Consider the following 16,241-nt stretch of genomic DNA (forward strand, 5'->3'; position numbering starts at 1 on the left):
ACTTACTTTAAAGGAAAAAGAGAAACCAAAATTAGTCAGGCCTGAATTCAAGTCTGAGTCTTATAGCAGTAAGACTTCAGAGGTAAGTGTGAGTAAAGAAGTGACAGAAGTGCTTACCTCGCGGTCGTCAAGGCCACGACGTGAGGCCATGGAGGGACTAATGCTCTCCTGCTCAGACACATACGTCAGCCTGCTGACACTGGCCTCTGGACACGTCAGCAGGGACAACTCCCTCTCACAGGGGCCCTTCTGTGGCTGAGCTGCTGAACCAAAAGACTCCAGGGCACACCTGGGAGAGAGAATACCTGTGTCTGGACTTGTCCACCCCTTCACTTAACATCATCTACATGGCAGAAAGCCCTTCCTGCTTGCCTACAACCCCATCAACCTTCACTACTGTCTGTCCTAGTTGCCATATACAACTCAACCCTGGATTCATTCTTCTTACCCTTGATTACACCTTCTTACCCTTATCTAAATCTGTGAATTATAGTCCCATTGAATGAACTATCTGGTAAGCTACTGAAAAAAAAAAAGTCATGGCAGTTTCATCAATAAATTCCATATAAAATCCCTTAACAGTGTTAGCTTTTCATTCAACAGTTAATGAAGACCTGATATAGACCAATGAACAGAGAACTCGGCAACTCCTGCCCCAAAGAGCAAAGCAAAAACAAGAATCTCGTGGATGAGTACACAGAAATGGGCAGAGCTGCACCACGGTGGGGAGATAAAGGGCCCAGCTCCTGGCTGATCATCAAGCAGGCACAGCCAAACCCCTGTACTCAGGGGCTATACATCAAGAGATGAGTCCTGAGGAAAAAATTAGGGCTAACTATAGAGATTCACTAAAAGGATATGTCATACATCACTATCAGTACTAAAGCAGCGCATCTTATAGGAGAAGGAGGCTATGGCAGTTAGGGTACAGACATACAATAAAACACTGGGCAACTGTTTAAAATCATGCAGCTGAATACTACCAACTGGCTCAGAAAGATGTTCAGGATATATTAAGTTTAAAAAAAAAGTAAGCAATAAATAGTAAGATCCCACATACACGTTCCACATTCCATCCATCCCCAGCACAGAGCCAGGCCAGCCTGACAGAGGAGGGACCAGGCTTCCTCTTGAGGAGGGGTAGGAGACACACTGGGTGGGAAACACCATCAAAGCCACCTTTGCAAACAGCTGCTGCACCCCTGCAAACTCCTCCACTTAGCTTCAAGTCCGTAATTAATAGGACTGAATTTTACTCCCCCCTCTTTTTTTTCCCCCACAAAGTCTGGAATACTCAGGTGGGCAATGGATACAGAGAGAAAATCCTATTTTGAATTCTGGATTTTTACAACAACCAAATCAAGACAGTACTGACCCAACACTAGTGAATCTCTAACCAATGGAAACAAAATACTAATCAACTTGCTTCATGCCCACTTTAGCCCTGAATCACATGCACCTGCGTGGGTTCTATATGCACATGCACACACATGTGCACAAACGCACACACAGTCATACTCACACAGACAACATGGGGCAGCAGGAAGAAGAGTTCTGGGTACTGTAGTGCATGCTGAGTCTAGCTCCTCTGTTCAAAAGGAACAGAAGCACTGAGGCTTTTATTACCTCAAGCAATGAGAACTGAACTATAAGAACACACAGAAACAAAAGGAGAGCAATTCAGGATGCCAGACTGGTGCCAGCCACACAGAGACTCAAGGCAACACTGGTCCTGCCAGAAGGTGAGTAGACATTAAAGACCAGCAGCAGGAGTGCTGGCAAGCAGCACAGTCAGCAGACAACGCACTCTCACCAGAAAGATGTGGCTGCTCAACAGATCAATGTTCTGACCGACATTTCACCGTGAATGTTAAGAAACTTAATGAATATGAGTTGGAAGAACAAGAAAAAAAAAGACTAAAAACACGAAAGCCATTTTACAGTACAAAAGTACAAGTAGGATTTCAATAAAAAGAAATGAATACAAAATGAATGTTCATACTGGCAGCCATGAAAAGCATAGTTGGTACAGCAGAAAATCAGTAATGCTGAGTAAACACTTGAACAGCTAGGCTACTCCATGATCCAGGGAGAATGCAGAGATATGAAGATGAGGAAAAAGAAACAGGTGGGGATGCCCCGAGAGGCAGTCCCAGCTCTGGGCATCTCAGGAGGAACAGGAAATGAACTCTCCTCAGGGGAGAAGAGTAAATGCAGCCATGAAATTAAAAGACGTCTGCTCCTTGGAAGAAAAGCTATGACCAATCTAGACAGCATATTAAAAAGCAGAGACATTACTTTGCCAACAAAGTTCTGCCTAGTCACTATAGTTTTTCCAGCAGTCATGTATAGATGTGAGAGTTGGACCATAAAGAAAGCTGAGCGCCAAAGAATTGATGTTTTTGAACCGTGGTGTTGAAGAAGACTCCTGAGAGTCCCTTGGACTGCAAGGAGATCAAATCAGCCCATCCTAAAGGAAATCAATCCTGAATATTCATTGGAAGGACTGATGTGAAGCTGAAGCTCCAATACTTTGGCCACCAGATGAGAAGAACTGACTCACTGGAAAAGACCCTGATGCTGGGAAAGATTGAGGGCAGGACAAGGGGACAGAGGATGAGATGGTTGGATGGTATCACTGACTCTATGGGACATGAGTTTGAGCAAGCTGCAGGAGTTGATGATGGACAGTGAAGCCTGGCATGTGGCAGTCCATGGGATCGCAAAGAGTCACATACAACTGAGCAATGGAACTGAACTGAACAAAGGGAGAGACCACCATGCACAGGGAGCACAACCCAAGAAAAGCAACTACAAGACGCAGACATGTACACTTACACTGATGACAGGAAAAGCACAGGTGCAACAGCAGGAAGATAAACTGGAGCCAGAAGTTCGGCCTTGGCAGGAAGGGCTGTCCTGCAGCAGAAAGGACAGGAGGACGTGGCATGCCCACCCGCAGAGCATGGCAGCAGCAAGGAGGACAAGTGACAGCAGAATGAACCTCAGAACCTGCTGTGACCACCTTCTTTCCCACCAAGCCTGCCATCTGGCCCTGGCTGAGCGGTGGGGATGCAGGTGGCTGACCCTCAGAGAGGAGGAAGCTCACCAAACCCATGGTCACTTTAGAAAGGGCAACAATGCTGTTGTCAAAGTATCTGACCACATGCCAAGTTCATGAGAAAATTTCCCTAAGGCATCTCCCTAAGGTATGTTTCCTACACTTAAAGAATGAGTGTATTTTCTTAGGCACACAAGATAAAAACAAGTGGGTCCAAGTGTTAGAGCAGCCAGCCCGGCGTTTTGTCTCTGATCATGCAGTAAAGGGCACGGTGAAGGGAAAAAAACATAATAAGTCTTTATATGGCACTTAGTTTTTATTAAATGCCTGTATATACAATTTAAAAATATAAAAACCATAGAAAACAAGATAATATTGGAAAGTACACAGGAGTTAAGAAACAATAAAGAGAATACTAAAAGGAATCTAGAAAGCAGAAATGTGAAATGCAAACAAAATGAAAAAGAAATTAAGAAAGAAGCGTTACTATCGTGATGGAAAAGCTCTGTGTCTCGAACTGTGGAGGTGGTTACACACATTCACACCTGTGATAAAATGGCACAATTCTAGCCACACACCATGCCCAGGACAAGTTCCTGGTGGTGATTCCATGCAAGAACTAGAGAAGCTGGGGAAGGACACAGGCTCTCTCTATACTAGCTTTGCAACTTCCTTTGGCTCTAACAAGTGCCTCAAGAAAGGGGGAAAAAATGAAAAAAAGAAAAAAAAAAAAGAGAAAGGATTAAAGAGAAAATAAATGCAGAAGTCAAGCAAAATTTGGTCAGGACCAATATTTTAACAACTAAAATAATAATAATAATAATAAACCTTCCTGATAAAAGGAAGCTCGACTCCAAATACTAAAAGGGCACTGTATGACAAGGCACTGCAAGGTGACTGTGAAGTCAACACAGAGACACAGCCCAACGAAGTTACTAGACTCAAAAGATCTCATTATACTCGAAAGCATCTTTAGCCTAAAGCTTACAAAAAAATCATGTCAATTGTGAGGCAAAAACTGCTGCCATATAGAAAGTTTACTTTATTAAATGTAAGGATTCTTTCTTTGATGGCTTTATAAAAGATCTTTTATATGTTTCTTTAAGGAAAGATTTTAGTAAGCTGGAAATTTTACCTAAGCAGTGAAATTATCATGAATATTTGGTATTTTCAAACAAACTGAAATTACATTTGATATCCAAGTTTTACCTACTAAATGCTGCCCAAGCTGTTCCTGGATTTTATATATCTTGGGAAACAGTCTGGGTAAGCTGGAGCTAAGAATTCACAAGAGCAAAAAGTACAAGAGAGAAAAAACTTTCTAAAGACTAGAAACTGTACAATTAATGTCACAAAGGGCCATTCACTCTCTTTAATACATCCAGGGATCCAAGAAATGGAGACAAGAAAGACTAATAGTCCATGAGGGCAACAAACACAAATAGGTATTTGACATAAAACACAAAAAATGCTCATCATTGCTCATGATTTAAAGTTACACTGAAATAGTATTTTTTTCATCTATCAGACTGTTGACAATAAAAAGTTCAATAAGCGTTCTGTTGGTGAGGTTGTAGAAAAGCAGGCTCTTCCCTAAATTGCTGGTGGAAAACTAAACCAACACAACCTCTAGGGAGGGGTTGCACTAATTTAAATAGGAACATAAACAAATATACTCTTTGTCCCAACAATCTCATTTCTAAGAATTTATCCTGTAACACATCCACCTACACACCTATACATAAATACACATAGACACATCTGATAAAGCACTATATTTAAACTGTTCATAGTTCCATGGAAACACACACATACATATATATGTGTAAACTTTTGAAGCAATGTTGACTTACATCATTTTTGAAAAATTAAAAAGTGTCTATAACTTGAAGATTAAGTTAATCTATAGACTGTGTTCAAACATGTAAAATATTAGCATTCTTATCCTAGCCTTTGAAAAAGCACCTACCAAACTCATTAGTATTAAGAGCACAAACTAACACTGTTAAGATAAAAAAAAAAAAATCCAAAATTAAGTTATTTAAAATGCTGATAAGAAAACAGTGAATTGCATACCTTCATCACACACAGATATAAGAGCAAGTCAGTAAGATCCTTTTAGAAAACAGGTTGCCAATCTGGAAAGCCTGAAAATACTCTTATTCCTGACTTGGTAATTTTACTTCTGAGGAAATCAGTTACAACACAGAGAAAAATTTTATGAGGAAAGTTGTTATCTCAATATCATTAAAATGGAAAAAAAAAAAAAAATTCAGCATCCCCAATATCTACCAAAAGCACCAAATAAACCATGACAGATCCATTATGCAGTTTATAACATTAATTTTCTTTTAAATTATTGTAAGTGAAAATAGCAGAGTATGAAAATTTGCAAAGAAATATGACTTGAAAGAAACTCACAAAATATAATTGTTAGGTTTGAGTGAACCTATAGTGACTAGTTTTCTTTACATTTTATTCTGATTTTCCTATACTGAGCGTGTATTACAAAAAAAAAAAAAAAAGTAAGCACCTACCCTGATAAACTAGTTCCTGAAATTTCACTAGGAGAAGAATGACTCAGTGGAGAAGTGGAAGGTCGGAAGCTGTCCTCGCCGTTCTCCGAGCTGTGTCCACCGCGCTCAGGAGAGGGACTTTTCAAATCTATCAGACAGATGTATTTTCCAATGAGGACACAGAAAAAAAACAAAACAAAACACTCCATGCAATTTCTTGAGTGTGACCAATTACTCTGACACTTACCAACACGTTTAGGTGAGATTATTGAATGGTTTTCAAAAGCCACGTGCTTTTCACTGTTACTTGTCTCACTAATGCACTCATTTTGCCTCTGGTAGTCTCTACTCTTCTGTAGGCCTTTACACTCTTCTGACAGCCAAAGAGATGCTACTCTGGGGTTCCCAATGACGGAGCAACTATCAGAGGCTGGAATGGGTACGGAGGCAGCTTTTTCGCCATCACCAGAATCTGGGGATTTATGGTCAATGGAATGTGTCTTCACATCAACCGCTGTACCCTCGCTCTCGCCCACATTTGTAAGAACTGAATTTGAAGAGCTAATTGTTCTCAACGATGCCTGATCCACGCCGTCTCCACTTTCACCATAAAAACCGGCTGCAGTGCCTACCTCTGGCTCCCTTACACTTATGCTAGTAGCACCCAGGTCCACCGCATGGATGTCGTGTGTAGTCCGTTCTTTGGACAAAGATAAATCCCAAATACCAGACACACCAGCTCTTGAAAAGTTGTCCAGCCCACCTTCATATTGACTAATGTCTGTTTTCTTAAGGTATCTCTCCATATCAAATGTGCTGGATCCATTACTTTTTTCCAGATCATTAGGTAAGAAATGAGACACAGCAGAATAGTGCCTTTGTTTACCATCCTCCTGACAAGTCTTCTGTCGGGTTTTATTTGAAAGTGCTTTGATCATGGTGGCAAGCTGGAGAGGGTCAGCGCTCACTGACGCTTCCGCAATGGCAGAAGCAATGGTGCTTATCCTCAGCACAGAGTCACTCTCTCTGGGCAGCTCGTCTGTATGTCTCTGAGGTTTGCTGCTGACAAGGAAAGTGTCCTAGAGATCAGAAAGTTCACATCAGTTCCATGCACATGCACATATTAGTTTAATCTTTATTTGTAAGTGCTACATAAGATCTAACAGCAGCAAGAAATTAATAGTATACCAGTTGAATCTCCTAATGAAAAAAAAAAAACAGCTGCTATCAACTGCCGAGTGCTAGTTTACTTACAAGGTCCGATCATCAGCTGTTCAAAAAACATCTTCAGGAGTTAAACGCTAAAACTGAATCAGAGAGTAACTGTAAACCAAAAAAATTAAACTACTGAAACAGAAGCCATTGAGTCACAGTGATTCCAAGTATATTCTTGGTAATTTCAGTCAACTATTAGAATTATTTATAAGCAAGACAGAAACAGAAGCCATGGGTAAAACAATGAAATGGAACCAACAACAAAGCAATATAAACCTATTTAATATTTTTTAAATACAAATTAAGACTTCAGCCTCCAGGAATAGTGGACTAAGTAATGCAAACCAACTCTGGCTGAGAGCAATCAGAACAACACAGCATGTTCAAAAACAATTCTGAGAAGGTACTAGACAGCTAAAAAAACGGAATGAAAAATTATGGGGCCAAAATCCAAGAGAAGAGAGAATCCCAGAGGGGTGAGCCCAGTCCTGGGGATGCTATTCCTCAGGGTCCCTGGTGCTTCAAGAGGGGTCTACGTCAGGAAGCTTATGAAGCTAAGAAAATAATTTTTAAAAAAGAAGCTCAGAAAAGCGGCTCTTAAGGGAGTAAGAGTACAAAAATCAGGTTCAGAGTCTGACAATGATAAGGGAGAGGTGGTAATCACAGTGAACATCCACACTTTAGGACAAGACCACAGAGGGCTACACTCGAGGAGTAAATTAGGTGGCTTAGCTCTGAACAGCTCGATTCCAGGAACTGAATTAAAGCAACCTAAAACTGCTGGGGTTCCTCACTCAGAAACAAGTAAAAATCCTGTCTGGAAGGTATCTCCCTTGGACTCAAATATTTCACCAACTTTTCCTGTAAAAATGTACTCCTCACAATGCTCCAAGGTAATGCGTCCCACATTCCAGAAAAAGAGAACTGCAGAACATGCAGACAATGGACTCTGAGTCTAAAACAAATCTAAAACATCAAATCTAACAAAACCTAAACCATACTTAAGGAAATAAAAAGTAACATTAAGGGACTTCCCTGTGGTCCAGTGGCTACATTCCCAGTGCAGGGGGCCCATGCTTGATCCCTGGTTGGGGAACTAGATCCGTGTGCTGCAACTAAAAAGATCCCATGTGCCATAACCAAATACATACATACATATTTAAGAAAAACAACAATGACACTGAGAACTCAAGACGAGAAATTATCAAGAAAGAACTAAATGTAAATTCTATAATTAAAAAACACAATAACAAATCAAGAACCCAAAGGACAGGTTTCACAACTTGGACACAACTGAAAAAAGAATCAGACTTGGAAGAGAAGTCTGAAAAAAATAATTCAGAATGCAAGAGAAAGTAAGAGAAAACACAGCAGAACAGAAAAAATATAAAAGAAAAAGATACTGGAAGTCTAACATACTTTTTAACAAACATACACCAAACAAAAACACGTTTCAAGAATAAAGGTAAAATAAAGATATCTTCAGACTGACAAAACAGGATTCATTACCAGTAGTCCCTCACAAAACAAAATTGTAAGGGTATTCTTCAGGCAAAAGAAAATTAATCTTAAATGGAAGGTCAGAGATACACATTGGTTGTATGTAATAATAGTTATCACCATCAACATCATCATAACCTCTTATGGGGTTTACAAAGAGAAATAAATATAAACAACAGGCAATTATAAGACTGGAATAAAGTAAACTGAATGTTTTATGATACTTTTAATGTTAAGGAAGAAATAGGGAAAGCCAAAAAACCCCAACATGGACACGAATTTGAGCAAACTCTGGGAGACAGTGGATAGGGAAGCCTCATGTGCTACAGTCCATGGGGTCACAAAGAGTTGGACATGACTTAGTGACTTGAACAAAACAACAGGAAAATAGCCAACATACTTTTACTATAAAACTACACTATTTAACAGTGTCATACTGATATAAGAAAGATTTCAAATATCCATCAACAGTAGAGTAGATATATCGATGGCAGAATATTCATGGTAGAATACTATAGAGCAATGAAAATTATCTACTATACTTATCATAGTTGAATCTTACAAACATAAGTGAAAAAAAAAAGAAAAAATATATGCTACATACATGATTTCTTACATATAAAGTTCAAAAAGAGATGAACAGGTGACAGTGTTAGAGGTCAGACAGGAGGAAGCAGTCTTCAGAAGAGACAAAAACATGGCTCCTGGGCTGCTGACAATGTTCTCTTTCTTGACCTTGGGTGTACATGGGTGTATAAGTTTTGATAACTCACTAAGTTTATGTTTTATAAACTCTTTTGTACATTTACTATACACTGATAATTTTTAAATGATACTTGTAATAAAATTGAGTAAAATAAAAAAAAGTTATGCATTTTTACATGTGACCTTATCTTGATCTTGTAAAGAATTATGAGAACATGGGTTTTAGCTCTCCCTCATGAAAGGCTTAAAATACCTCTGCTTTTCCTTTATTGGCAGTTAATGTTACATCATTTTCATCCACTTGTGAAATACTCTCCAGTTCTTCAGCCTGAAGTGTAACTGATCCTTCACTTAGCTGTGCCTTTAAATCTCCTGTAGAAAATATATAATACTCAATTTACATCCATAAACTATGTCACAGAGACAATCCATGCAATGAAGTGTGAGGTGAAAGTCACCCAGTCATGTCCGACTCTTTGCAACCCCGTGGACTATACAGTCCATGGAATTCTCCAGACCAGAATACTGGAGTGGGTTGCCTTTCCTTTCTCCAGGGGATCCTCCCAACCAATAGATGGAACCCAGGTCTCCCACACTGCAAGCAGATTCTTTACCAGCTGAGCCACAAGGTAAGCCCAATCCATGGGTAATGACCACTAAATGTAATTAACAAGGAAGAAATCTTTATATACCAAATATCAGTCAGCCTCATAAAAACTGTTTAAATTTTCTTTGTCCTACAGTCACTAGGACAAAGAACCATATCATTGTTCATTTAGCTGGATTCTTCAAAGTCTAAATTTTGAAGAAGATTTTGGATTTTAATCTCTTCCTTGCAAAATACTGACAACTTCATTTAATACTTTCCACTTTGAAACATTTCATGAATATGCAAGTTGAATTTAAAAATGAGTAACTCTTTATAATAATAACAGAAAGTCAATACTATGTACAGCCTCTTTATCCCACCACCCCACCCCACTCCCCAGCCTCTGGAATATAAGCTCTTTAAGGACTAAAGCACATTTTATACCATTTCATAATATAATACACTAGGCATTATATTAGCAAAAAGCAGCTGTATGATAATTGTATATTAATCATGGAAGTCTGGCTTTTAATTCTCAGAGATATTTATCATATTTATACTACCACGGCCCAAATCTGAAAACTCTTCTCTTAAAGTCTACCTAAATAATACATATAGTAAGTTATAATTCATTAACTCAGTAGTTTAACATGCCAAAATTAAGCCAATCGATCACCTGAACAAATTATATTCCATTCACTTTCATTTTTAACAGAAGGATTTAGGTGAATTTTGGCTGAGTTGTTTCAGCTTTAAACTGAAAAGGCAATGTGAAGTTGCATAAAAATCAAATCGGTAACTAATACTCAAAAAATTCAAATACTTTCTTCCTCATAAGAACATGATCACATAACCAATAATTTACAGGTTAAATGAAAAGTTTACTAAAAATTTCATTTAATCCATTACCTGAAAAAAGACCATGGTTAAGATCAGCCACTTCTTTTCCCAAATTACTTCTTGATAGGTCTGATTTTCTTATTAGGGCAATAGGTTCTCTTTTCTCTGGTGATCTAATAAAATAACCAAACGATGGCTACAAAATAAATATGTGAATTATTTTCTTTATGTTCAACTCCTCTGAGAAATCCTAGACTATTTTATCCTAATACTTGTAACCTAGTTAAATGGATTTCAACAAAGTAATTCTGATTTTCTATTTAAATGTAAGTTGCTAGAAATGAACATTACAAGTCCAGACAGGACATTTCCTTACTGCTAGCTATCTGTAATCATCAGAATGAATACTGCCAAATAATTTGCCCTTACTAAGAAATCCAAATGAAAACAACCCAGAAACGACACTCTTCCCTCAGCAATTATTATTGAGCACCTACTATCTGTTAGGCACTGTTAGTAATCATCAGTGACATATCAGTAAGAAAAAAGATAAAATTTTCTGCCTTCCTGGAACTTATAGTACTTAGAAGGGTATTTTATTTTACGCAATAAATATGTCCCTGAAAACCTGTATTAAGATTAGGCATGTTCCTACTGCCTTGGATGAGCATTCAGAAGGTCTGCATTCAAGGACCTTGCTCAGGGGCAGGGAATTCCCCATCCAGCTTCTTTCCAGAGCTCTCACAGAACAGACCTGAAATGCAAATTCACTAAAGGCACTCAATTTTCAACTGATCTTCACTTGGGGATATCTTCCTTTGATTCAGCAACTTGAACCAAGCAACATTTCACAACTAACACAAAGTGATAGATACATCTTTCTAGTACCTGGTGTTTTGTCCAGCTGTTCAGAGAGGAACTGAGTTACTCTTCAATTTCTCTCATAATGTCAAAACCAATCGATCCAGGAAGAAATATCTGCCCAAGTATTTACTCTCATTTTTTAATTCACTGCACAGATAGGACCCTCAGTTCAAATTTTTCTGTAAATCAGCAGTGTTCTAACTCACTGTTACACTCTCAATGAAGCTCAGGTTTAGCATACACTCACTATGACAGCACCAAGTCCCAACACGGAATTCTCCAGAGGCACTCCCGCGCCCTAGACTCTTCTGTTTCCTACTGCCATCCTATTCCCCGGCCTTCGTGGCACCTCCTATGTGGCTCAGTCTCTGCCCACTGATCCTCCTCTGGGGCTTAGGAGACTCCTGCCTCCAGCTCATCTCACATCTGGGCCTGAAAACTACTCCCTGCCTCCCTGTCCCCGTGAGAGGCCCCCAAGCCCTGCGAGGGCCCCTCATGACCTGGCCCTTGTCTACTTCCACCAGCCATCCGCCTGCTGCCCCACTCACAGGAGCTGTTTGCCTGCTCTCTGCTCCTCGAATGTGCCGCTCAAGCTCCACTTGGCACCTCCAGACCTTCACTGAGAACACACCGCCTACTCCCCACCTGTCAGGCACCAGCACAGCGCCCCTCCTCAGACACCACCCTGATCCTAGAGATGACACAGCTTCCCCTCCTGCCTCATACAACTTACCACTACCACTGGCATTTAAAACTTTTTACACGTACATCTTACTAAACCAAAACACTACTATATTTCAAAACATGTTTTTAGAGCAGAGGTTTAAAAATTAATGAATCTCTGAATTCTTCCCACAACCAAAGACATAACAGCAACAAACATCAAGTACTTGACACATGTGAAGCTGTGCTAAACACCGCAGTGCACCAGCACAGTAACCCACAAACCCTGTAAGACAGTATTCCATCCCAGAAATCGGAAAATTAAGGCACAGAGGAGTTACATACATTGTTCCATGATGCAGAACTAGTTAAAAGACAGAGCTAGGACTGGAGCAAGGGTACGACCACTAAAAATCGAAACCTTTTCCCACCATCCCACCACACCCCTATTGTCTCTGCTTTAAAGACACTATGATTTGGCTATACTGTCACTGCATTCAGTACATAAGGGCTGGTGCATTTACCACTCCCAATATACATGGTACTTACTCTTTTCACATTGTAACCACCACCAAGGCAACCGAGAGCTTCAGACCTTTGAGCAAAGAACTCCCCTAAAGACAGACGTAAGTAACTGGCATCATCTCTGTCCACATCTGACGCACTCAGTGATCTCCTCAGTAGACCACAGTTGACCGAAGTTCCCCATGATGTATCTCCAAGGGCAACAGACATGTTCTGGGCATCTATATTTTCTTCCTAGGAAGAAGTTATCATTTCCTTTCTACAGAAAGCCTTCTGTTTTTCTAACACATAAAATACTAATTTAACTAAGGAAATTTAAGTACTTAGATTTTTAAAAAGTTTGGACAAATTCAAGCTTAAGCAGCTAAGAAATGTAATGAAGTCCAGAAGAAATTTTTAATACTTGAGTTACAATACACATTGCTTTAATATACTGCTTAATCAAATACTGATTGTCATTGATACAAATCTTTAGAAAGGAATGTATCTTCAAATAAAAACAAATAGCACTACCTCAGTTTAAAACATGATTAAAAACTATGGAAATATCTTTGAAGCCTATTAAGGCAGTTTTAAGTGAATTAATAACCATTATTTCAGGAGGTCATTTATTTTTCAATTAATAATTAAGTATATGAAGGAAAAGGCAGAAACTATCTAAATATAAGGACTATCAAGATGTAATTCTATAGTATGTATCTATGTATTCTCACTATGTATTCTCAGAAAGAAATGAACATTTTACCAACATTTAAATACAAGAAAAATTCTGAACTGTTGTTAATGTCATTAAAATACAAACCTGCATAAACTGATGCTCTTTATTAAATTCTTCTTCATCTTGTGCAATCAAATCCAATGCATCAGCTTAAAAAAGAAGTTTACATAATTATATTGTACTAATGCCCAATTAAATACTAGCAAGTACATAAAACTTAGCTAATTAGGAAAATGAAATAGTAAAGAAATAAAACTGAAAGAAATATGTGAAAGCTTCCATCAATGAACTGATGACACATCTGCCTTAAGCACCTAAGAGTACATGGTTCTGGAACTTTTCGTAATGAACCCCCTACTGCAACTGATTTCATCAGGTACTAACTTGCCCTAACTTACTAACAGGGCTCTACAATGTAAGCTTTTTATAAGATTCACATTAATTTCAGCCTTGCAGATCTGGCACACGAGAGTTATAGCAGCTGCCCATGATATGCATGGAATTTCATCTGGAACCATCAGACTGACAAGCCCCTCTATAAATTCATCACAGTGTGAACTACCTATTCGTCCCAACACCCAGGATTGCCCCAGTTTTTGAAAGGCAAAATCCCACATCTCAGTAAACCCCACAGCCTGGGCAAACAGGGACAAGTGATCACCCAGTGTCTGTTCCTCAACGTTTCAACTGAGCAACTCAGTTCACCTTAGGAAACCAATGGGCACACAGCCCTCCATCTCTAGGCCAAGGCCACAAGGCCAGGTGAGTGAGCAGAGGGCCAGGTGTAACACGATGGGGAAGGGGACAGACAGACTGGACAGCAAATGACCCTGCTTAAGGCATTAGAATTAACAAACCTGACTGAGGTTCCTAATGCTCTCATCCTCTGAGATCTCATTTATCTTTCTCGTCACTTTTCTCTCATTTCTACATTATGAACTTTTATTCTAAAATGGATTCGCTTTTGTAACTTCTCATTTATCAGAGTAGTTCTTTTGTTCAAGACAATTTATAAAGTGAGAAAGTACAGCCTAAGGTGTACTAACTGCAACGCACAGGTGCTAAAGTGACTTGCTGTCCTAGATTAGGGAAGGCTCGGCTCAGTCCCAGTGATGAGAAATGATGGACGTGAGCCCCTGTTCCTAAAGAAACAAACGAGGAGCTAAGCACATCCTCCAAAAGGGATTTGATGTGGCCCACCAGGATGACAGACTAACCTCATAAGACCATCAGAAACAATGAAAACAGTTAAAAGCAGAGGCTATCAGAACACTTACAGCCAGATCGGAAGTCTTCACTCAGTTCATTACTGAGAGACACATTGAAATCTTGTTCTTTATCAAAAGGTGTGTAATAGGCGAGATCAGTGACCCATCTGCCCTCCTCATCCTGATAGACCACACTCTGTGGTGGGTCTGCTTCTAGAAAAGAGAATTCCAAACACATCCAATGATACACAACAAACAAAATGATATGATATTCTTAAATGATTTCATTTAGCTGACTTATCTTAGTTATCAATGGTATTGAAATCTGCCCAAAATTAGGAAACCCATTTCCCCAAAAGGAAAGCCTCTCTCTGATGGTGAAATCGCCAGCCTTAGTCCCAGTAAACTCCATCACAGAGGATGAGGGAGGAAGGAGAAGACGACAAACACTGACAAAGGCACTGTTCCACCAGATCTGTGAATAAGTACACCATTTTTAAATCCACAGAACATGTATATACTTTAATACGAAAGATTACACAAGTTCCACTTGGAAATACAGTATATTCAAAATGTGTATAAGTATTTTACATATTTCTTATTTTTATTTAAAAAGAAAAAAGAAACAAAGGCCCACTCACGGTCCTTGGTCTTTCCAACCAACTCGTAACATTCACAGGTTTGCCCTTCACTGGTGGGTGACCACGGAGCATCAGTGGAATTAAATGCATTGTCACTAACAGGCTTCAAAGATGCTACATCCACATTTGTTTGAATGGACACTTGAGACGTTTCAGTGTCTAAAAATCTATCCACAGGCAAAACAGTTTTTGAGTCTGACGTCAAATGCTTATTTTGATGAGGAGACACTTCCTCTAGCTTTAGAGAATCCATCAAATCAAAATCATCTTTACTGGCATTTGTGTCATTAAAGTCAACGGGGTTAAGTTTTGCATTAGGAGTCCTAAGAGACTTCACCAGAACGTCTGCTCTTCCACTTTCCTTTAAAAAATAAATAACAGACCAGAAATAAGTTTTGTTTTTCATAACTTCTTTCAAAAAAAAAAAAAAAAGTTACGCAGATGACATGAAATATTTATTTCAGAAAGGAACGGACTACACAGTATTCTTCTAGACTGTATGTGAACCAATCGTAAAGAATTTACCAAAATCAATGGCAAATATACACCAACAGACTTGGATACCAAAAGTACGGCCAAGGTGCTCACTATAGTTCAGGATTTTTAGAAGTGTAACTCTTGTAACTACCTTCCTACCCTACCTAAAAGGATAGGAAGCCCATCAGTGTGGCTAGACTCAAAGAATTAATATGATTAACAGACTTTGAAAACATAAATGAATCACATTTAATAGGAGTAAACAGCAAATACTACAAAAGACCATCAGGAGTCCAAGAACAATTGCATTAGACACGGCAGATTAAGCCATGGCCTCAAAAACACACTCTCCAACAGTCCTTCCCAAATGGCACTCCACTCTTTCCTAGAATAATAGCTGCTGAAAGGGAATTGTGTGCCCACAACACTCTTCTCAGATATTCAGCCACTGCTAACTATCAAGTGCCAGCGAAGCCTTTAATAGGCTTCTCTGCTATGAGATGTTTAACAATAAAAACAGCTTCACAGATAAGGCTTTTCAAAGTCAGAATACTACACAGAGATAGTTCTATAGAAAAGATAAGATACTGACTTTGAAATATGGTCATACATTTAAATTCTAGTGAAATCACTTCTTAACTTGGTGATTTTCCAACAATTTTTTATACAAAAAATAAACAATCTCCACTTTATCTCAAAATAAACTCCAAATGACTTAA

At 39.0% G+C, this 16,241-nt stretch overlaps 1 protein-coding gene across 6 annotated transcripts in view; it reads right to left on the bottom strand.

Moving 5' to 3' along the window:
• CEP192 (centrosomal protein 192) overlaps nucleotides 1-16,241 on the bottom strand; it is a 76,446-nt gene that overhangs the window by 43,112 nt on the left and 17,093 nt on the right. For 5 of the 6 annotated variants that reach the window (XM_044934817.1, XM_044934818.1, XM_044934819.1 and 2 more), the window contains 9 exons: nucleotides 15,046-15,406; nucleotides 14,474-14,617; nucleotides 13,281-13,345; nucleotides 12,503-12,712; nucleotides 10,496-10,622; nucleotides 9,251-9,369; nucleotides 5,825-6,656; nucleotides 5,599-5,725; nucleotides 118-289 (listed from right to left, as the gene is read on the bottom strand). In XM_044934817.1, the coding sequence (XP_044790752.1) occupies nucleotides 118-289; nucleotides 5,599-5,725; nucleotides 5,825-6,656; nucleotides 9,251-9,369; nucleotides 10,496-10,622; nucleotides 12,503-12,712; nucleotides 13,281-13,345; nucleotides 14,474-14,617; nucleotides 15,046-15,406 (2,157 nt within the window). The remainder of the gene's footprint in view (nucleotides 1-117; nucleotides 290-5,598; nucleotides 5,726-5,824; nucleotides 6,657-9,250; nucleotides 9,370-10,495; nucleotides 10,623-12,502; nucleotides 12,713-13,280; nucleotides 13,346-14,473; nucleotides 14,618-15,045; nucleotides 15,407-16,241) is intronic. The other variant, XM_044934820.1, reaches the window with a different exon arrangement.

Source organism: Bubalus bubalis, chromosome 22 (genome assembly GCF_019923935.1).
Source record: "Bubalus bubalis isolate 160015118507 breed Murrah chromosome 22, NDDB_SH_1, whole genome shotgun sequence".
In the NCBI taxonomy this organism is placed as follows: domain Eukaryota; kingdom Metazoa; phylum Chordata; class Mammalia; order Artiodactyla; family Bovidae; genus Bubalus; species Bubalus bubalis.